Source organism: Mirounga leonina, unplaced genomic scaffold (genome assembly GCF_011800145.1).
Source record: "Mirounga leonina isolate KUSES-001 unplaced genomic scaffold, KU_Mleo_1.0 Mir_153, whole genome shotgun sequence".
Lineage (NCBI taxonomy): Eukaryota > Metazoa > Chordata > Mammalia > Carnivora > Phocidae > Mirounga > Mirounga leonina.
Window position 1 is genome coordinate 31599233 of NW_023270387.1, and position 23988 is coordinate 31623220.

At 36.2% G+C, this 23988-nt stretch overlaps 1 protein-coding gene across 1 annotated transcript in view; it reads right to left on the reverse strand.

Annotated features, from left to right (window-relative positions):
• Positions 1–23988, reverse strand: part of CNTN5 (contactin 5) — a 603313-nt gene that overhangs the window by 35171 nt on the left and 544154 nt on the right. Inside the window, exons 18-19 of the mRNA XM_035009452.1 lie at positions 23603–23837; positions 14328–14437 (exon numbers count right to left, since the gene is read on the reverse strand). Of these exons, the coding sequence (XP_034865343.1) occupies positions 14328–14437; positions 23603–23837 (345 nt within the window). The remainder of the gene's footprint in view (positions 1–14327; positions 14438–23602; positions 23838–23988) is intronic.

The following is a 23988-nucleotide window of genomic DNA, read 5'->3' on the forward strand; positions in this document are numbered from 1 at the left end:
TGAGGCCACCATTACCTTGATCCCCAAACTGACAAAGACCCCATCAAAAAGGAGAATTCCAGACCAATATCCTTGATAAACATGGATGCAAAAATTCTCACCAAAATACTAGCCAATAGGATCCAACAGTACATTAAAAGGATTATTCACCACGACCAAGTGGGATTTATCCCTGGGCTGCAAGGTTGCTTCAACATCCGCAAATCAATCAATGTGATACACTACATTAATAAAAGAAAGAACAAGAATGATATGATCCTCTCAATAGATGCAGAAAAAGCATTTGACAAAGTACAGCATCTTTTCTTGATCAAAACTCTTCAGAGTATAGGGATAGAAGGTACATACCTCAATATCATAAAAGCCATCTATGAAAAACCTACAGCGAATATCATTCTCAATGGGGAAAAAATTGAGAGCTTTCCCCCTAAGGTCAGGAATGCAGCAGGGATGTCCACTATCACCACTGCTATTCAACATAGTATTAGAAGTCCTAGCCACAGCAGTCAGACAACAAAAAGAAATCAAAGGCATCCAAATTGGCAAAGAAGAAGTCAAACTCTCACTCTTTGCAGATGATATGATACTTTATGTGGAAAACTCAAAAGATCCCACCCCAAAACTGCTAGAACTCATTCAGGACTTCAGTAAAGTGGCAGGATATAAAATCAATGCACAGAAGTCAGTGGCATTCCTATACACTAAGAGCAAGACAGAAGAAAGAGAAATTCAGGAGTCAATCCCATTTGCAATTGCACCCAAAACTATAAGATACCTAGGAATAAATCTAACCAAAGAGGCAGAGAATCTGTACTCATAAAACTATAAAATACTCATGAAAGAAATTGAGGAAGACCAAAGAAATGGAAAAACGTTCCATGCTCATGGATTGGAAGAACAAATATTGTGAAGATATCAATGTTACCTAGAGCAATCTACACATTCAATGCAATTCCCATCAAAATACCATCCATTTTTTTCAAAGAAATGGAACAAATAATCCTAAAATTTGTATGGAACCAGGAAAGACCCCGAATAGCCAGAGGAATGTTGAAAAAAAAAAAGCCAAGCTGGCAGCATCACAATTCCGGACTTTCAGCTCTATTACAGAGCTGTCATCATCAAGACGGCATGGTACTGGCACAAAAACAGACACATAGATCAATGGAACAGCATAGAGAGCCCAGAAATGGACCCACAAGTCTATGGTCAACTAATCTTTGACAAAGCAGGAAAGAATGTCCAATGGAAAAAAGTCTCTTCAACAAATGGTTTTGGGAAAATTGGACAGCCACATGCAGAAGAATGAAACTGGACCATTTCCTTACACCACACACAAAAATAGACTCCAAATGGTTGAAAGATGTACATGTGAGACAGGAGTCCATGAACATCCTAAAGGAGAACACAGGCAGCAACCTCTTTGACCTCAGTCGCAGCAACTTCTTCCTAGAAACATTGCCAAAGGCAAGGGAAGCAAGGGCAAAAATGAAGTATTGGGACTTCATCCAGATAAAAAGCTTTTGCACAGCGAAAGAAACAGTCATCAAAACCAAAAGGCAACTGACAGAATGGGAGAAGATATTTGCAAATGACATATCAGATAAAGGGCTAGTATCCAAAATCTGTAAAGAACTCATCAAACTCAACACCCAAAGAACAAATGATGGATCAAGAAATGGTCAGAAGACATGAACAGACATTTTTCCAAAGAAGACATCCAAATGGCCAACAGACACATGAAAAAGTGCTCAACATCGCTCAGCATCAGGGAAATCCAAATCAAAACCTCAATGAGATACAACCTCACACCAGTCAGAATAGCTATTAACAAGTCAGGAAATGACAGATGTTGGTGGGGATGCAGAGAAAGGGTAACCCTCCTACACTATTGGTGGGAATGCAAGCTGGTGCAGCCACTCTGGAAAACAGTATGGAGGTTCCTCAAAAAATTGAAAATAGAGCTACCCTATGACCCAGCAATTGCACTACTGGGTATTTACCCCAAAGATACAAATGTAGGGATCTGAAGGGGTACATGCACCCCAATGTTTATAGCAGCAATGTCCACAATAGCCAAACTATGGAAAGAGCCAAGATGCCCATCGACAGATGAATGGATAAAGAAGAGGTGGTATATATATACAATGGAATGTTATGCAGCCATGAAAAGCAATGAAATCTTGTCTGTTGCAACGACGTGGATGGAACTGGAGGGCGTTATGCTGAGCGGAATAAGTCAATCAGAGAAAGACATGTATCATATGACCTCACTGATATGAGGATTTTTTAATCTTAGGAAACAAATTGAGGGTTGCTGGAGTGGTGGGGGATGGGAGGGATGGGGTGGCTGGGTGATAGACTTTGGAGAGGGTATTTGCTATGATGAGGACTGTGAATTGTGTAAAACTGTTGAATCACAGAACTGTAACTCTGAAACAAGTAATACATTATATGTTAAAAAAGAAGATAATAGGAGGGGAAGAATGAAGGGGGGGAAATTGGAGGGGGAGATGAACTATGAGAGACTATAGCCTCTGAGAAACAAACTGAGGGTTCTAGACAGGAGGGGGGTGGGGGGATGGGTGGGGGGATGGGTTAGCCTGGTGATGGGTATTAAAGAGGGCACGTGCTGCATGGAACACTGGGTGTTATACGCAAACAATGAATCATGGACTGCTACATCAAAAACTAATGATGTAATGTATGGTGATTAATGTAACATAATAATAAATAAAAAAATAAAAAAAAACCATACAGCTTTTGGTTTCATTGATATTTTCTATTATTTTTTCATCTCTGTTTCATTTATTTCCCCTATAATCTTTATTTTTACCTTCCTTTTACTAACATTGGGCTTTGCTATTTTTCTAGCCCCTTTAGGTGTAAGGTTGGGTTGTTTATTTGAGATATTTCTTGTTTCTTGAGATAAGTGTGTATCACTATAAGCCTTCCTCTTAGAATTGCTTTTTCTATGTCTCAAAGATTTAAGACCACCAAGTTTTCACTTTTATTTGTCTCAATGTATTTTAAAGTTTCCTCTTTCATTTCTTCATTAACACATTTGTTGTTTAGTAGTATATTGTTTACCTTCATGCATTTGTGTTTTTTAATTTTTTTTCTTGTAATAGATTTCTAGTTTCATACTGTTGTGGTCAGAAAAGATGCATGATATGACTTCAATATTCTTAAATGGACTGAGATTTGTTCTGTGGCTTAGTATGTGATCTATCCTAGAGAATATCCCCTGCACACTAAAAAAGAACTTGTGAAATGTTCTCTATATATCTGTTACATCTATCTGGTCTAAGGTGTTTTTCAAAGCCACTATTTCCTTGTTGATTTTCTATCTGGATGATCTATCCATTGATGTACATGCGTTAAAGTCCTCTTCTACTATTGTGTTACTGTCAGTTTCTCCTTTTATGTTTGTTAATATGTGCTAGATGTATTTAGGTGCTCCTATGTTGGTATATAGGTATTTACAATTGTTATATCCTCTTGTTGGATTGTAATGGCCATCTTTGTCTGTTGTTACAGTCTATTTTAAAGTCTATTTTGTCCAATAGAAGTATTGCTACTCCATATTTCTTTTGCTCCCAATTGCATGGTGTAAGTGTTTTCATCCCTTAACTTCTAGTCTGTACTTGTCTTTAGATCTGAAGTGAATCTCTTTTAGGCGGCATAATAAATGGGTCTTATTTTTTTTATCCCTTAAGTCACACTGTGTCTTTTGACTTGGAGCATTTGTCCATTCATATTTAAAGTAATGATTGGAGAGATATGTACTTATTGGCACTTTGTTAATTGTTTTCTGGTTGTTTTTGCAGTCATTTTATGTTCCTTCTTTTCTTGCTTTCTTTTTTTTTTTTTTTTGGTTGATGGCTTTCTTTAGTGTTATGCTCTCTTTATTTTGTGTGTGTCTATTATAGGTTTTTGATTTGTGGTTGCCATTAACATCTTATGTGTACAGTAGTCAATATTAGTTTGATAGTCAATTAAGAACAAACACATTCTAAAACCACTAAATTTTTACTCCCCTCTCCATGTTTTATGTGTATGATATCATATTTTACATATTTTTATCTTATACAACCTGTACTAATTTTTGTAGATGTAATTTATTTTATTACTTTTGTGTTTTAACCTCCAAACTGGCTTCATAAGTGATTAATCTACTCCTTTACTAATGTTCGGTTTTACCTCTGAAATTTTTTTCTTTTATAATTTTCTTACTTCTAGTTATGACTTTTTTTTTCCACTTAAAAAATTCCCTTTAACATTTCTTATAAGGCTGATTTGGTGGTCATGAACTCCTTTAACTTTTGTTTGTGTGGGAAACTCTTTATCTTGCCTATTCTGAGTGATAATCTTGCTGTGTAGAATATTTTTGATTGTAGATTTTTTCCTTTCAGAACTTTAATGTATCATACCACTCCCTTCTGGTCTGAAGTTTCTGCTGAAAAATCAGCTGATAGCATTATGGGGTTTCCCTTGTCTGTAACTGTTTATTCTTTGTTGCTTTTAAAATTATCTCTTTATTGGGGCTCCTGGGTGGCTCAGTCGTTAAGCGTCTGCCTTCTGCTCAGGTCATGATCCCAGGGTCCTGGGATCGAGCCCCACATCCGGCTCCCTGCTCTGCAGGAAGCCTGCTTCTCCCTCTCCCACTTCCCCTGCTTGTGTTCCCTGTCTCACTGTGTCTCTCTCTGTCAAATAAATAAATAAAATCTTTAAAAAAAAATAAAATTATCTCTTTATCATTAATTTTTGCTAGTTTAATTATTACATGTCTTAGTGCGGACCTTCTTGGGTTCTTCTTGTTAGGAGCTCTGTGTGTTTCCTATAACTGGATGTCTTTTTCTTTCCCCAGATTAGGGACATTTTCAGCTATTGTTTCTTCAGATAAGTTTTCTTCCCTCTTCTCTCTCTCTTCTTCTTCTGGGATCCCTATAATGTGAATGTTATTATGTTTGATGTTGTTGCAGAGTTCTCTTAACCTATTTTTATTTTTAGTTATTCTTATTGCTGTTCAGCTTGGGTGCATTCCATTGCTCTGTCTTCCAGATCACTGATCCATTCTTCTGCATCCTCTAATCTGGCCTTGATTCCCTCTACAGTATTCTTCATTTCAGTTTTTGAATTCTTCAGTTCTGCTGGTTCTTTTTTATATTTTTCTTTGTTGAAGTTCTCACTGAGACTCTCTACTTTTTTCTCAAGTCCAGTGAGTATCTTTATGACCAGTACTTTGAATTCTTTATTAGGAATATTGCTTATCATCATTTCATTTAGCTCTTTTACTGTGATTTTGTTGTGTTCTTTCATTTGGGGCATATTCCTCTCTCTATTCATTTTGTCTAACTTTCTATGTTTGTTTTTATATACCAGGTAGATTGGCTATGTCTTTTGGTTTTGAAAGTCATGGCCTGTATAGAAGAGGTCCTGTAGTAAAATATATACAAAATACAGTGCAGTTCCACATGGTCACCAGAACCAGATGCTCCAGAGGTTTCTCCTGTGTGAGCTTCTGTGGCTGAGCTGCAATTGCCTACAGCCCAGCCAGCTGCAATGACCTGCTTTGTCTGCTGTGGGCACACTGGGCAGAGTTTGCTACCCAATCTGTTGAGAGGCTTGGATGCAGCTGTAACAGGTTGTTGGTGAGTAGGGTCATCAGTCTACCTAGATGTTTGCAATTAGCCTCTTTGCCACAGCTGCAGATGGGCACCAATGGATAGGGCTTACATTCTGCAGAGCATCTAGGAGGTCCTGCTGCAGGGACTACTGGCATGCTGGTGTGTGCGGTTACCCTCCCTCCCCAGGGCAGGAGTTACTTTGGAGTGGTGCCTTCCAGGCCAGGGCTGCCTGCTGGGTGTGGTGGGGCAGGAGCTATTTTGGAGGTACACCTATCAAGGCAGGCAGATTGGATGGGGTGGGTCCACAGGGGACACTGCACAGGAGGAAAAGGTCATGTGGTGCTAGCAAGGTAAATGGAGAATGTTAGCATTGGTTCTTGCAAGTGTCTGGCTACCTAGACTGGGGGAGGGGAAAGAAAACTTCACCCACCAGCACTTTTTTTCCTGAAGACATCTCCCGCAGACCTCTAATCCTCTTGTGCATGTTCTAAGATTAGTCAATAAATCTCCTCCACATATATCCAAGGCACTTTTCAAACTGCTGCTTCTATGCTGTGTCTGGGGCTGAGTTATTTAGTATGCTGGCTTGTTAAATGTGGGGACTTGGTTTCCTATCATGCTCCAGCTGTTCAGGAGTTAAGGCCGCTGATTTTTAAAGCTCTTGGTGTGAAGTCTCACTGGTTTTCAAAGTCAAATGGTATGGGAGCTCATCTTCCCAGTGCAGGTCTCCAGTGCTGGGGGTGCCTGGTGTGGGGTCTGTCTCACTTCTCCATGCTTGTGATGTCTCTCTTGTTTGTGGTTAGTTGCACTGGGGTTCCCAAGTGTGTCTTCAACATTCCTACCCTTTCAGATGTGGTCTTCTCTCTCTTTTTTTTTTTATTCTTATGTTAATTCCCATACATTACATCATTAGTTTTAGATGAAGTGTTCCATGATTCATTGTTTGTGCATAACACCCAGTGCTCCATGCAGAATGTGCCCTCCTCAATACCCACCACCAGGCTAACCCATCCTCCCACCCCCTTCCCCTCTAGAACCCTCAGTTTGTTTTTCAGAGTTCATTGTCTCTCATGGTTCGTCTACCCCTCCGATTTCTCCCCCTTCATTCTTCCCCTCCCGCTACCTTCTTCTTCTTCTTCTTTTTTATTTTTCTTAACATATATTGCATTTTTTGTTTCAGAGGTACAGATCTGAGATTCAACAGTCTTGCACAATTCACAGCGCTTACCAGAGTACATACCCTCCCCAGTGTCTATCACCCAGTCACCCCATCCCTCCCACCCCACCCCCCACTCCAGCAACCCTCAGTTTGTTTCCTGCAATTAAGAATTCCTCATATTAGTGAGATCATATGATACATGTCTTTCTCTGTTTGACTTATTTCACTCAACATAATACCCTCCAGTTCCATCCACGTCGTTGCAAATGGCAAGATCTCATTCCTTTTGATGGCTGCATAATATTCCATTGTATATATATACCACATCTTCTTTATCCATTCATCTGTCGATGGACATCTTGGCTCTTTCCACAGTTTGGCTATTGTGGACATTGCTGCTATAAATATCGGGGTGCACGTACCCCTTCTCTTTAAGATTAGCTATGGAAGGTCTGTTCTGCCAGTCTTTAGGTCATTTTCAGAGTTAGTTTTACAAATGTAGCTGTTACATTGGTATGTCCATGGCTGAATTTGGGATTCTCCTACTATGCCATCTTCCTTCCTTCCCTGCTAAACTTCTAAATGCGGAGTGTGCCAGGACACAGCTTAGCCCCTTCTCACTCCTTCTCCTATCCCTTTTTTTTTTCCCCTCTCCTCTCCTCTGGAAATTTTTTCCTTTAGGTGGTTTCATCTCGTAGCATGTCTTTGAATACCTCCTCTATGACTGCCATTTTAATGTTTTTATCCTGATCTCTTAGACTCCAAACCCATATATCCTGTTTCCTACCTGACTTATGCTCCTAAATTTCTAACAGGCATATTAAATTTAAATTAACCAAAACAGAACTCTTAATTTCCCACCTTCAAATCTGTTCTTTGTCCTATTGTCTAGTTTCTTTTTTTTTTTTGAAAAATGGCACTGCCATTCATTCATTCGACCAAACCAGTGAGGCAGAAATCATTTCTCTTCCCTCCATATCTGATGAGTCAGCAAATCCTGTCAGCTCTGTGTCTGAAATCTATTCACTTCTCTCTTACTCCACTGCTATGACCTTAGTTTAATTCACCATCATTTCTTACTTGGACTATTGCAAGAGCCTCTTAACTTCTACTCCTGACTTTTCTTCCTTCCTCCTTTCCTTCTTTACATAAGAACAACCAAAGTGGTGTTTAAAAAAATGTAAATCAGAAATTCTCAGTCATCTCTTTAAATTTCCACGTCTTTTCATTGCATTTGAAAGAAAATGAAAACACTGTAATCCATATATCCCTACATAATCTTGTCTCAGCCCACTACTTTCTACTTTTAATTCCACTCACACCATTGTTCACTAAGATCTAGTTGCTCTACTTTCTTTTCCTTAAAGGAACCAGGTGTGTTCTACCTTTAAACTTCTATATGTATTGTTATTTAAGCTTATTTTACTTGTTTGCTTATTTCTTTTATTTTTATTTGTATTCTCCCATTAGGATTCTACATTCATAAGAGCAGAACCTTTTCTATCTCATTCACACATTTCAATTCAGGAAAAACAATGGAGGTGCTTGAAAACACAGTTTCTGCTATTTTCAAAATGGCACATAGTGCTTTTATAGTAACAAGCTCTTTCAAACATTGCAGGTAGAGTTGGAATTATGGCTAGAAAATGATTGGTAGAACTGATATGGTAAGTACATACAATTTGAAACCAATCCCATGAGTTTGGTGACAGACAAATAATTATTGTCACCATGCTCAAAATTCTACCACTAGTAAATTTAGCTAGGATTGTGGTTGGGAGAGAATAGAGGAGGGAGGTAGTTGTGAGATAAAATATTAAACTTTAGTAGGTTACTATATTTTAGTAATATTTAGTCAGTGAGATCTTTAGTAAGTGAAAAAAGAAAAAAAGGTGAGGAGATGAGAGGAGTTAAGTTCTAGGGTGGATAAGGTGAAGGAGATCTCTCCTTAAAGGGGTAAAGAGAACAGAGAAGAGAGGGTGGCAGAAATGCTTATAAGCCCTATTTATTTCATATTTATTTTTAAATCTACATGCAACTATCCAGTTATGAGATAGTATAAATAACCATTAATGTCATACTTGGTCACTGAATTATAAAGGTTTTCATTTTCTGATTATAAAAAATATACATTTAATTTTCCAATATATAAAAAATTAAAAAATAAATATATAAATATAAATATATATACCAAGTAAATATAAATATACACCAAATAAATAAATTTGGTAATAAGATGACATTTTTTCACTTATTTTTATTATTTCCTTTCTTCTACTGGCTTGGGGCTTTGTTCTTTTCTTGCTCTTTTGTGTGTAAGGTTAGGTTTTTGAGAATTTTCTTATTTCGTGAAGTAGGCCTGTATTGCTAAATCTTCCCTCTTAGGACAATTTTTGATGCATCCCAAAGATTTTGGACCCTTGTGTGTTTATTTTCATTTGTATCCATGTAATTTTCTTTTTTTTTAAAGATTTTATTTATTTATTTGAGACAGAGAGAATGAGAGAGACAGAGAGCACATGAGAGGGGGGAGGGTCAGAGGGAGAAGCAGGCTCCCCGCCGAGCAGGGAGCCCAATGCGGGACTCGATCCTGGGACTCCAGGATCATGACCTGAGCCGAAGGCAGTCGCCCAACCAACTGAGCCACCCAGGCGCCCGTATCCATGTAATTTTCGATTTCCTCTTTGATTTCTTGGTTGACCCAATCACTGTTCCATAGCATGTTATTTAGCCTCCATGTATTTGTGTTCTTTCCAGATTTTTTCTTGTGATTTCTTATGTTGTGGTTAGAAAAGATGCATGATATGATATTAATCTTTTGGAATTCATTGAGACTTATTTTGTTGCCTAACATGTGATCTATTCTAGAAAATGTTTCATGTATACTTGAAAATGTGCACTTCTGCTGTTTCTGGTTGGAATGTTCTGGATATATTTGTTAGATCCATCTGGTCCAATGTGTAATTTAGAGCTGCTGTTTCCTTGTTGATTTCTGTCTGGATGACCTATCCATCGAGGTATGGGGTGTTAAAGTCCCCTACTATTATTGTATTACTGTCACTTTCTTCCTTTATGTCTATTAATAGTTGCTTTATGTATTTAAGTTCTTCTGTGTTGGGTGCATAAGTATTTACAATTGTTATATTCTCTTGTTGAATTAATTGTTCCCTTTATCATTATGTAGTGTCCTTCTTTGTCTCTTGTTTTAAAGTCTATTTTGTCTGATAGAAGTACTGCTACCTCTTTTTTCTTTTTGCTCCAATTTGCATGGTATAAATTTTCTCAGCCCTTCACTTTCAATCTGCATGTGTCCTTAGGTCTGAAGTGAGTCTCTTGTAGGCAGCATATAGATGGTTCTTGTTTTTTTCTCAATCCTTTTGATTGGAACATTTAGTCCATTCACATTTAAAGTAACTATTGAGGGGTATGTGCTTATTGGCACTTGGTTAATTGTTTTCTGGTTGTCTTTGAAGTTCTTCTCTATTCCTTTCTTCTCTTGTGGTTTGATGGGTTTTTTAGTGTTATGCTTGGATTTCTTGCTCTCTATTTTTTGTTTATCTATTGTAAGTTTTTTGACTTGACAAGATGCCATGTTTTTAAAAATAACTTATAAGGCACTATAAAATAGTATAAAGGTTACTGTGCCCATGGATTCTGTGTTTCTAAGTATAAAAATAGTTGTCAGAATTTGTGTTAATTTATTTGAAGTTTAAAATGCAATCATTGTGATGATTATTTCAGAATTTGGTTTATTCCTATTAACATTCTATTTTTAAGGATATTCCAGTTTTTTGGATACATTTCCATTTTAAATGATACACATTTAGCAACAATGTTGTGCTCTGACCTTCTTGAGTGTTACTCTTGAGTGGTCTTGCTTTTAATCTCTAGTCAAGCCTTGATCACAACATTCCATAAAACTCTCACCAAGGTCACTAGGATCTCTACATGGCCATATATGTTTTGCAATCTCAGGCTTCATCTTTCTGAATTTTTCAGAAGCATTTTACCCAGGAGAGCAATTCTTCTCTTAGCTTCTGAATTTCTTCCTTGTCTCCCTTCATTTCTTTGGCCAGACTCCCTTTCTTTCTTGAGTTCCAAATGCTCAGGCATCATAGGGCTCAATTCTGAAACATCTTTATCAACATTCAGTGATCTCAGCCAGTATATATATAAAGGCCATTTATATACTGATGATTCCTTGGAGTTAAATCTCCATCTCTACCCTTTCTCTTAACATAAGACCTACTTGACAACTCTTTTTGGAAATAAGAGTCTCATAAAATTAAACACATTTAAACCAGAATCTGTAATTTTTTTTTCACTAACATCCACTCTTTTTTCGAGTTTCTCATCTATGTGAATGACATGTTATTCGCTCAGTTTCTTGGGTGAAAAACTCTGGAATTATCTTTGATTCCTTTCTTTTCTTAGTTCACACTGAATTCATTTTCAAATTCCATCATACATCCATACAAAATATATGTTAAAAAGTCCCTTTTCAATTTCACTGTGATTGCTCCAGTCAAAAGCAACTTAATTGTCTGAGGTGCCTGGGTGTCTCGGTTAGTGTCCAACTCATGATTTCAGCTCAGGTTGTGATCTTATGGGCTGTGGGACTGAGCCCTGCATCAGGCTCTGTGCTCAGCAGGGAGTTTGCTTGAGATTCTCTCCCTCTGCCTCAGCCCCTCCCCCCCAACTCACTTGTTCTCTCTCTCTCCCTCTCTCTAAAATAAATAAATAAATTAATTTAAAAAAAAGTTCATTGTCACCTAGGTTGGAACAACTGCCTTTCTTTGTTCTCCCTGAGATCTAGTCTAGAGTCTATTCTCGACCCTCTAGACTAAGAGTCTTTTAAAATATAAGTCAGATACTGACTTGACTCTTCCTGTTCAAAATTTTCTAATGCCTTCTCCTCATACTTGGGATAAAATCCAGATTCCTTTCTGTGCTTCACAAAACCCCATATAATCTGGTCCTTGTCTTGGTGTTCTTTCCACCATTTTCCTACCACTCTCTCCGTTGTTCACTGTTATCTCACCCAAATCACTCCCTTCATGTTCTTTGAACAAGGCCAGCATGCTGTTACTTTAGAGACTTTGAGTTTGCTGTTCTCTCTGCCTCTTTCACATTCAGTCATGTTTCAATTCAAATGTCACAACCTCGAAAAAGGTGACTTTTCATACCTTTATAAATAGCACACTCTTTCACTCTCTACCTTCTTATTCAGGTTTATTTTTCTACACAGTATTTATCATAATTGAAATTATATCCCACATTTATTTGTTAGTTAGTTTGTTATTTGCCTTCACTAATTCAATATGAAATTCATGAGGACAGAGACTTCACTTTGCTCATTGTTTTATCCTTAGCATCTAGCTTAGTGTCTGGTAGGTACTTAGTGAGTCTTCAATAAATGTTTGTTGACTTAATGAATGAATTATTTATATTTACAAGGAGAAGAATTGTGCACAAATATAAATCTTAGGTGATGTTTGGACCTCCAAGAGAGCTTTTATTACAAGTGAGTTGCAGTGGGAATGTGAATGTCATGCAGAAAAAAAAAAAAAAAAGAGTGTGGCTGTGTGAGAGAAGCACCACTCTGAGATGTGGGAGTCTGGATCCCTCACTCTTCTGTTTACCAGGATACACTTTGTGACCTTTCTAACAGTATGCACACCAGATGTTTTTATTCAGAATTCTAGGTTAGTCTACACTTATGTAGCTCTTTTAGGTTAGGCTCCCTAGAAGCAGAGATTGAGACAGAGATTTCAGTGCATGTGATTTATTTTGAGAGCGCTTGCAGGTAAACCTGTAAAGAACGGAGGAGAGAAGAAGGAAGGAGAGGGAGATGAGAAGGATTGTGGTCTCAGTAATTAATTCAGCCTTGTCCTGATGCACACAGCAAAGGCTCTACATCATAAAACGTACCATGAAGTTTTCTTCTTTAGTCAAGTGACAAGTGTCAGTCAGTCATTGGCTTTGGGTTGCCTGATTGTGGGAAGGGAATTTTTCAGGTAAAGCAGCACCCCTCAGTGAAGGACAGTTCTCCAAAGCGGAATCTGAGAACCATAAGCAGCCAACACTGTGGAAGCTGGGAAAGTGCACTGGTCCCCTGAAGGGGAGCAGGGTAGGCTACCCCAATGTCTTCCACAGTGGTATTAAAAGGGACTGATTATGAAGCATAGATACTCATTCATTCAAAAAATATTTATTGTAGCTCTCATGAGCCAAGTACTACCAGTTGCTGAGATTCATTGGTGAATAGATATAGTCCTGCAGCATGGATAGGGAGATGAGAAGATATTAATCAAATAAACATGTAATCATGATAAGACACATACTGAATTATGACCACCAAATAATAAATCAAAGCAATATTATAGAAACAAATCCATGATATCGTATAGATAATGGTTTCTTAGACATGGTCCTGCTGTAACTTTAAGATTTTGTGAATTCTTTATCATAGAAATCATTATCTAATGCTAGCAGTCTATTAATCAAATATTTCTCAGGCTTATTTGAAAACTCAAATAGAATTAAAAAAATGTGTTTTCAGTCTGAAACCATGGTGGTGTACAAGTCTTATACTTGGTCACTATTTAAGTTTAAAGGGAACTAAGGTCTTGGGTACGATGCTAATTACTTTTTGTCTTTTAGAAATTATCTCCCAAAATCCTATCACTTACTGGCCAACACAAAAAGTAGGGATCTTCAATTTGTGGAATATTCAAGTTCATAGACTAGGTATGATCCTCTCGTTCATGTGGAGGCTAAAATTTCACTGAAGTCTTTGCAATGTTATGAAATTTTCACCATTATAAGGCTGACATGACCGTGTTTGAAAATAGCAAAATTTAAAGGACAAAAAGTCATTTAAATAAATAGGTATAGATCATCAAGTCCAAGCAAATTTTGAGAAGTCAGTATAGGAGTTAAGATCTGCCAAGAGAGTATAATAGGAAAACTTGTTTCATACATTAAATTATTAGAAGGAAATACACAAAAACATTTTTCCACAAAAACATTTTTAGGGGCACCTGGGTGGCTCAGTCGTTAAGCTTCTGCCTTCGGCTCAGGTCATGATCCTAGAGTCCTGGGATTGAGCCCCACATTGGGCTCCCTGCTCAGCTGGAAGCCTGCTTCTCCCTCTCCCGCTCCCCCTGCTTGTGTTCCCTCTCTCACTGTATCTCTCTCTGTCAAATAAATAAATAAAATCTTTAAAAAACAAAACATTTTTAACCACCAGAAAAATGGATATCAGTAAATATCCACCTGTAACTCCTGATTTTTATCTAAAGGTCTATTTTCATGTCCTTAAAAAAATTCTTTACATGGTACCATGGAAGCTACTGTACTAAAAAAATAAGCCAGCTAATGAACATGTCAGTAAAATAGTATATTTTTCTTTCTTTGCCACAGAACAAAAATTTCAAAAGAATATAATTCTGTTGAAGTGTCACCAAACCATTTCTTTAGGAGAATGTAGTGGCAGCAGAAATAACAAGGCTTATTTTCAATAATTCTATTCATACCTCAAATCCCTGTGGTCTTCCTAGACTCTCTTTAATATGTTTCCATGCAACAAGAATCTCTGACACAGACACACTTGTAGCCTTGACATCTGTGGGAGCAGCACTGGGTTCTGTATAAAGGAAAAGGGAAATAATAAACTGTGATGGTAGCAAGTTATGTCTATCAAAGCATTGCACCTGAATCTGTCCGGTGTTACCTCCTTCTACCTTATTTTTGAAATGAAGTGCTATGGTAGCTATGAAAAACACAACAAGATAAAAAGATGATCTTTTTGGATATCTATACCTGGGTCAAATCTCATCAATACTTTACCAATGACAAATGACAAATTTAGCAAGACAAGCAAAGATATTTATTCTTGGATTAACCAGGACATTTCTGGAGAAGTTAAATTGTCTGACTTAAACTGTCTGCCAGTCTAACATAATGATCAAAAGCATGGACTAGAAAATCAGCCTTGGCTATTTTGATGCTGTTTTTTGCCTTCAAAAAATTTATTTATTTACCTTTAGGCAAGTTGCTTTGCCTTTTCCTATGCTCCAGTTCCCTCATCTGTAATATGGGCATAATAAGAGTACTTATCTCAGAGGTTTTTAAGGTTAGTTTTAGCTGGAATAAGAGATACAAAATATTTAGCACAGTGCTTGGCACTTAAAACATTCATTCACAAAATATCACTTATTATTATTTTATTTTATTTTTTACTTCTTGTAGGCATAAATAGAGTAAAAATTTCATTAGTTTTTGTTGTTGTTGTTGTTCTAACCACAAAACTACATTTCCATGTAGAATATGACATGAATCATTATATTTAAAAGGCATGCATTGACTTTTAAGACAGGTATGGACTGAAAAGGAGAGTCCCTGAAGGTCTTAGTCCTATTGCTCAAAAAGTGTATTTTCATTTGTTCCTACACTTAGTGACCTTTCTCACTATTTTTTCCAAATACACCATGGCTGACTGGCATCCTTCAAGATGTACACTTTATTTGAGGTTGCACTGTATGTGAGGAACAACATACTTTCAGCTTTGACATTGCTGAATCATAAATACTATGTCACAAACACACGTTAAATGAAATGGCAGAATAAAGGCCATACTTTAGTTCAAACAGTTCTGTACAAAGTCAATTTAAAAAATCTACCACATAAAAATTGTAGAGACTTTAATACTAACCCCATATCACTGGTAAGACATCAGATTAATCTATTGAAAATGTTTTTGTTTGTTTTTTAAGATTCAGGGAGCCATATGTCAAAGCCAAGAGTTGTATGTAACATATTTAAAAAGCATTATTAGAGATATTAAAGGAATTATAACCATTTTCTGAGATCTTCCTTTTTTCTAATGAAAGGTAGTCACACATCTACCTGGAGAAACTTCATATATTACTAAGTGAAAATTATCAATGAAAAACATCTACCCTTGTTACTGTAAAAGAAACCCAGGAAAAACTTTTCCAACGGTACATATTTGTACCAAGCAATGATTTTCTTTTGATAAAACTCAAAATCACATGCTATAATTGTGTTAATTCTAAGTGCTTTAGTAAATTCACATTAATCTTTACATAGGAGCTGACATTAATTCCAGCCATGGTATAAAGTATAATTTCTCATTCTGTCACCTTTTGAATATATTTTTTTTCAATTTTTAAATAGCATTTTCTTTTTTTTATTATTATTATGTTCAATTAGCCAGCATATAGTACATCATTAGTTCTTGATGTAGCGTTCAATGATTCATTAGTTGCGTATAACACCCAGTGCTCATCACCACAGTGCCCTCCTTAATATCCATCCCTCAGTTACCCCATCCACCAGCCCCCCTCCCTTCTGTAACCCTCAGTTTGGTTCCTGGAGTCCAGAGTCTCTCATGGTTTGTCTCCATCTCTGATTTCTTCCCATTCAGTTTTCCCTCCATCCCCTGTGGTCCTCCATGCTATTCCTTATGTTCCACATATGAGTGAAACCATATGATAATTGTCTTTCTCTGCTTGACTTATTTCACTTAGCATAACCTTTTGAATATTTTTTATTATTTTCTTTTGCTCAATGGTTTCCCTCACTCTACTTTCCAGCTTACTATTATCTGGCATCTATGTGATTTAAAAAAAAAAAATTCTGGGGAAAGCTTCTATTTCAGTCTAGAATTCTGATCATTAGACTTGCAACAAGACTTTTTTCATTGCTACTTAATAGGAGTTAAAATTCTTGATTTTGCAAGTAAATGAAAGGAAATGCTGATGTTCTTAAAGTATGTACAACCTGATCTCCAGGATTTAAAGTATGATTTATTTCAAAGACAGCCACACTTTGGGTATCATTTGTTATTCACAAGCAGTTTTGCTTATCTACTTAAATGAATGCATTGCAGAGATTTGTGTGTCGCATACCTTCTTTCAGCTTTTTTATTATTGAAGCAATTACATCTTTGTCAAAGAAGATTGCAGGGAGATAAATAATTTTAGAAGCACAAAACAGTGGTTGGGTAGAAGTCCTTCTATCCCTCTTTATCTCTAGAGAAAGGAATAATTTCTCTTTCAGCTTTCTGTAGCACTGCACAACCTTAAGTACTACTCAAATAGAAATAAGAAAGTTTTAAAAAATAAAGAAAAGTTTTTGGGGCGCCTGGTTGGCTCAGTCATTAAGCATCTGCCTTTGGCTCAGGTCATGATCCCAGGGTCCTGGGATCAAGCCCCGCATCGGGCTCCCTGCTTGGCGGGAAGCCTGCTTCTCCCTCTCCCACTTACCCTGCTTGTGTTCTCTCTCTGGCTGTCTCTCCCTGTCAAATAAATAAATAAAATCTTAAAAAATAATAATAATAAAAATAAAGAAAGAAAGAAACGTTTTTTTAAAAAAGAAAAAATATTCAGAAACCTATTTCCTAAACATGCACTCGGAATTTCTATTTAAAAGCTCTGAGGATTTTAAATCAGGATCAGACCCAAACAGACATTTCACAGATGCATTCTTAGGGGCTAACTGAATGAAGGTAGATGAATCAAACAAGAACTGAAGAGTCATTTTTATTTGTTTCACCTTCTGGATGTAAATAGTATCAGAAGTAAACCCAGGTTGATCTAAATTAGAAATTTCAGCATGTAAAAAAAGTGATCTCAGTCAGTTTACTTCCGGAAGTTTCAGCATGTATTGTTATAGCCATGGATTGAAACGTTTTTTTTTTTTTTTTGTAAGCAAAAGTAACTGTCTAGATCACAGAATTGTAGTTTGGATTGGAACTAGCTGTTCTGTTTGGGTATCCCATTGTAACTGAGTAATGGAAGGTAACTAAAAAGAATTTTAAAAAGTCACTTGAATCAAAGGTCATAAATGGATGGTCAGTGGGTGTTTAGTCATGTTTTGTATGACCCAATAATGAATTAATTTATTTTAACATTTCATATAAAAATAAGAATTTCTGACTTATTTAGGAAAAAATTGGTGATACAAAGCCTGAATTCGTGGGTGTTGCTAGTTGAGAATTAGCAGTTGGTCCCATTAGGGCATATTCTTTTAGGTTTGCCAGAGTCCCTACCACTACCTATTATCTCACACTGGGACTACTTCACTTATTTATATCTCTTACCTGACCTCTATAGGCTTTTGAGTTATGGACGTATGTTTTAGATCCATGGTCACATCATGTTCTCATTTTGCAGATGAAAATGTGACATGTACACAGGTTGATATATCCAAACTCTGCTTCTGGCTCTGAAAGAACCCCAACTAGAACTCAGGTCTCAAATACTCTTTCCTCTGTGTTTTTACATGGGTACCAAGGCAGCATATTTCTTAGAATCAGTTTTGAGACCCAGAAGAGATTTTGGAGGGAACATAGAGTTCATTTTCTTGCTGTTCAATTACTTCCAAATAACTGACAGAGGAACAGATTGGAATACAATTGGAAACAAACAACAACAAACAGATGAGGGGAACAACCAATGGTGATAATAATTACCATTTATTGAGGATTTGATATGTGCCTAGCGTTATTCAAAATTCTTTACATGAATTCATTAATCCTTCAAGAACCCTATTATTAATCACTATTTCTGCCGATAAATTGAAAGGCAGAGTCAAGCAACTTGCCCAAAGTCACACAGCTGCTAGAAGGTGGAGAGAGGATTTCAACCAGGCAATCAGGTCCTAAGTACCATGCTGCTCCACTTCTGTGCACACATCTATGTTTACACACCTAATGCTTTTCCTTGTGCTCCTGCTTTCTTTTCTTCTTGCCCTACCACACCTAACTTCTCTCAAGAATATTGATGTTGGGGTACCTACTTGGGCTCTCTAAGTCTTGTCAGAAGCCACCTAAACCCCTGTCATCTCCTATTTAACTCTACTTACTATCAGCTCCTTTTATTCCTGTTTCATGGTATTTTTAATAATGTTGAATCACAGCTGCACTGCTTCTCATAGATTCTGTATATTCAGGTATTTCTAAAACTCTCCTGATCTGTAAATCATAGGGTGTTTCCTGCCACTCTCACTTCTGTTATACTCAGGTAATTTTGATGAAAATTCAGGGACTTATTTCAGAGACTGTACTAGTGGTATGTCTAATAGATTCAAAGACTTAATAAAGATTTCTTTTTTTTTCTTTTACATATGATGATATTAATTAGGCCATGGCTAACTCCTTCACTCCAGTCTTGGGATATAAAGTGGACAAGCTGATTGATAGATTTCAGTTTCTGTCAGATTAAAAATTTTGAACAGCATTACCATGTTCATGAATTTAGATGATACATTTATATTAAGTGACTTTGCAGCTGGAGTTCTCCAAGTAATATGGGGGGATGTGCTTGTAATATTGATTATACATCTGACTTCCCAGGAGGGGTGGGCAACAGCATTAATCAAAGGAGAGTTTAATAAACTCCTTGGGAGAAAGGGTTATGGCTTCATTATTTAAAAATTCAGTGAAGACAGCTGTAGTTGAACTTTTACAGGCATTAATCCAAACGGATCATCTGGCAAAGACGGGAAATTATTCCTTGTATTTTACAACTAATATGCCAATTTATTAATTTTCAAGTTCACATAAATCCCACTGAGTTCAGTTTCAGCTAGGAATTGATCTGGAGAATAACACCTCATGAATGTTGGGTTTTAATTTGAGCTGTAGTAGCTCCATTTGTGAGGAGATAATTGCATATCATTTTCTGCAAATGAGGAGAGACTTCTTGATTTTAATAAAAATAAAAGCAGCATAATTTTTACATACAAGGCAAAAGCCAAGTAAACTAGAGAAAGCTAAGGCTTATCACAAATGAATAAATCTTTCAAACTATAATTAATCTATATTGAATTTCCCTCTATTTTTCTATTATATGTAATTGAATGCTCAGGTTCTTTTCCTTTCAAAACTATAGTAACAAGAACTAAGTGGAAAAGGATATAAGTTTGACTAATAGAAATGAAAGCCAATTGGATTTTTCATATTTAAAAAAATCTACCATGCATTATAAATCACTGTTACAACTTTGCTATCATTTAAAAAAATTAGAATTGTTTCAGAATGAGAGTATTGTATAGGATTATAGCATACCGTAGAGATTTGAAGTCAAATCAAGATGAGAATGCATATAATTCTTGCCTGGTTTAAAATGTATAGATAATTGATACATGTGCAAGGTGCATGGAAGGGTTATCTAGAGTCATTCAGGGTTACTTCTGTTGTGGAAATCTTGAAAGGTTTCCAAAGCTCAAGAGCATTAGCAGAAGAATAATTTTGGAGCTTTTCTGAAAATATTCTAGGGCAGCTGTCCACTTCAGAGTCACAAGAGTCAAGGTCATTTCCCAAGTGATTTATCAAGTATCAATATTATAAATGAGTTATTTTACTAAAAGATCACTTTCAAAATTTTCCCTATAATAATGTAATTCTCACTCTCATCCCAATTGACTTTCTTGAGAGGAAAAGAAAGGGATGGAAGGTATAAGGAATCACATAACCAAATATAGAAGTGTGCTCTGAATGTGAATGTCATCCATCATCGATCTACCACTGGGAAATGGGTTGAGAACTAGTTTTGTAAGGTTTGTCTTGAAGTCCTTGCTTTTTTCCAAACAACATGAGCTCTGGCGGCACATGTCTTCTTCCTGACTTGGTGTTAGCTGTGAAAAGATGGCTTCTCCATGGTACTCCAGGCAGCTAGCTCGTCATGTAGATATGAAGAGGAAGAAATATGCCCGTGAACAGAGACAGAATGCCAGCCCCAGTACTCTTGTTCTTTATTTTGTCAAAGAATATGGTGGGTTTTTGAGGTGATAAGCAAGTGGACTAGGTTAATGGAAGAACAAAGGTGCAGAATTTGTCTTATGGAGAAATATGTCTCAATCAGATCAGTTGGGCTTCGGGCAAGAGTATGACAACAAAGGCACACTTGGAATCTATATGAATGTCTTCAGACATAGAGGAGTGGAACTGGCACTGACATGACTACAATATATTATTTTACCAGTTCATTACAGTCCTTGACTCTTTTAAAAAATGTTTTAATATTCAAAATGTTCACTTCTTTTAAAGTAAAGCAATTTTCCTATCTAGGAAAATTAAAATTTAGAGTGTTTAAAATTATAGAATAAATTGATAAACTTTCAGATTCAGATTTTTAATGGCTTCTAGAGATGTTCTAGTTCAGGACTTTCATTTTTAAAGTGGAGGAAGATATGGTTCGGAGAGGTGGATAAATTGCAAAATTTTAGTCAGTGTGAGCAGATTGAAACTCTGTCCATTTCAGGCAAATGCTCTTCCTTTCCATTGTCTTACCTTTCCTAGTTACACAATTTAATGATGCTAAAACTTTACTCTTATTTACACATAAAGTTCCAAATTAGTCAATTTAACTAGTGAGCAAATGCCAAATATATGTTTTAATTTTGTTGTCAGAACAAAAGCAGGGGTGCCTGGGTGGCTCAGTCAGTTAAGCATCTGCCTTTGGCTCAGGTCATGATCTTGGGGTCCTGGGATCCAGGCCCATGTTGGGCTCCTTGCTCTGCAGGGACTCTGCTTCTCCCTCTCCCTCTCCTCCCATTCCTGCTCTCTCCCTTTCTCCCTCTCGCTCTCAAATAAATAAATAAATATTTTAAAAAATTGAAAAAAAGAACAAAAGCAGACTATCTAGATTTAATTTGCTTGGTATCATTTATATGTCAATCTACCCAAATAAATGAAGTGTTACTATGATTATAGCAATGACCTCGGTGCCTTTAAAAGAAGATATGCATATTTCCTATCTAGCTTGAAAGTGTAATCTCCAAAGGCAAGCTATTTCAAGTCTAAAGAAACACAGTATAAACAACGCACAGTGATTGTGATAATTTAATTTCAAAGCGAAGGTTGACAAGGAACGTACAAGTCTTGATTTATTAAAGTCAGCACTGGTGTTACTATACAAAGCATATTCACAAACCTCTCCAATTTACCTTATGTAACCTTTGGGGTTATGTGCTTGATAATTAGGTCGATGAAATGTTAAAGCAACCAGAAGATGCATTTCCTGAATAAAATATATACTTCAAAATAGATTTTTACAGTAACAAATAGTGTAAAGTATGATTATATATAATATAGTAAAATGACAAAATATTATTATTATATACACTCCTGATGAGACAATATAGGGTAGTGGTTAAAAGCATGAGCTTTGGAGTCATACAGATATGGGTTCAAATCCCAGTTCTGTCACTTACTATAGTTACTTACAACTCTCTCACTTACTGGTATGAATTGGAGCATGTTACTTTACTTCTCTGAGCCTCAGCTTCCTGAAAAGTAGATTGGGGTTTGAGATTTCTACCTCATATTTGATTGTAAGAGTTAAATTAAATAATATAAGTAATATGGTATCTCTGCTGTATCTGGAAACACATCAGACACTTGAGATGCTAAGTTCCTGGGTATCTCCCTGGAACACCTATGATTCCTAGTTGTTACTTAATTCTTCACTTTCCTGATCATTATTACACTAGGATAAACTTTCTGCTTCTGCTTCAGAATTTGGCTCTATATTAAAAAACCTCAAGGCAACTTGAAAAACTGCAACTTACATAAATCAAATACTATCTTTGTGCTTCAATATTCAAATGACCTTATTTATTTTCTCCCCCTGCCCACGCCATGTAGCTCACAGTACCCAACAGATAATTCTCTTAAGTTATTTAAATAAGTCACACAAGTGGGTACAAAAAAGTATCAAAGTTCCAGTTTATCTTAATAATGTTTATTAGGTCAAAATAGTGTTACCTTTGGTGGAACATTTTCTCAATCATTTGTCAAATTTAGGGAATATGAGGCATTGTTTTTGCTAGCAGGGCCAGTTGAAATTCTGCACTTGAATAGAAGAAAGACTAAGAGAAAAAACTCACCTTAGGGGATTAGATCTATCATATTATCTCTTTCAGAAAATTGCATTTTTGTATGAAGCTGAGTTCACACTTCAGCACTACCACCTGACTATAACCATAAATAAGTCACAGTTTTACAGTTTACTCATTTGTAAAATGGGTATACTGCTTAGTAAGTCCTGCCTACTTAGTAGTTTTATCTTGAGAATTAAATGTAGTTATGCATATGAAAACAGCATGTTAGAGAAAAATCAAGGATTTAATGATTAGATAGACTCGGGTTTAATTCTCAGTTACAAGGTGTGTAAACTTTAGAAAGTTTCTTAACTTTTTAACTTCAATTTCTTTCTCTATAATGGGGATAATAATGACTATTAGAAAAGATTTTCATGAGAATTTCATGATGTCATATGTGAAAAATTTCCAACAGAAAGCCCTGTCTGATACTTCTTTATCAGTATGATGTTTTGTGTATGAGGTTAGTAATAAATATTTATCGGTCACATAAATGGAGTATTTATTTAAATTTATTTCACATACATTTAACTTTAGTGGGTTAAAATATAATATTGCGTAAATTTAAAAAGCAAGAATGATTGGGTAAATGTCCATCCAGAGGAAAGAATACACTATAGATGTTATTAATATTGTTATTATCATGAAAATATATTTGCCATATATTGTTAAGGAGTGAAGAACATAAAGCAACACGTGTGAAATGCTCAATTTTTTTTAAATAAAAAATTATTTGGAAAAAATATATCTAAAAAGTATAAGGAAAGTATGGATTAGTTTTATTTTCTTTTGGTATATCTGTATTTTCTGATATGTGTGCAATAATATCTCATCGATATAACATTCATATATCATCCATAATACAATGTGGAATGTAAATAATAAGGATAAAGAAACTGACCTCCTTCAGCTGAGCAGATAACCACAATCTGACTGAAAGGTCCATCTCCTTTATTGTTATAAACGCCAACCTTCACTTCAAAGGGAGTGAGAGGAGGAACACTTTCATCTCGATAAATGAATTTTGAAGCTTCAGAGGATGTCACCATTTTTTCCTTCCAGCCACGTGTTCCATTGGGCCTGAAAGCCACGATATAGCCAAAGCCTTCCCCATTCTGAAACTCTTCAGATACTGGCTAAAGAAGAAAAATGCAATTAATTATCAGCAGAATAACTGATTAAAAAAGCCACTTCTTCCAAACTTCATTTTATTTTTTTAATTATGGATAACCAGAGAAAAGGAGACTTTCAAGTCTGTAATGCTACCCTGGAAGCCAATATAACACA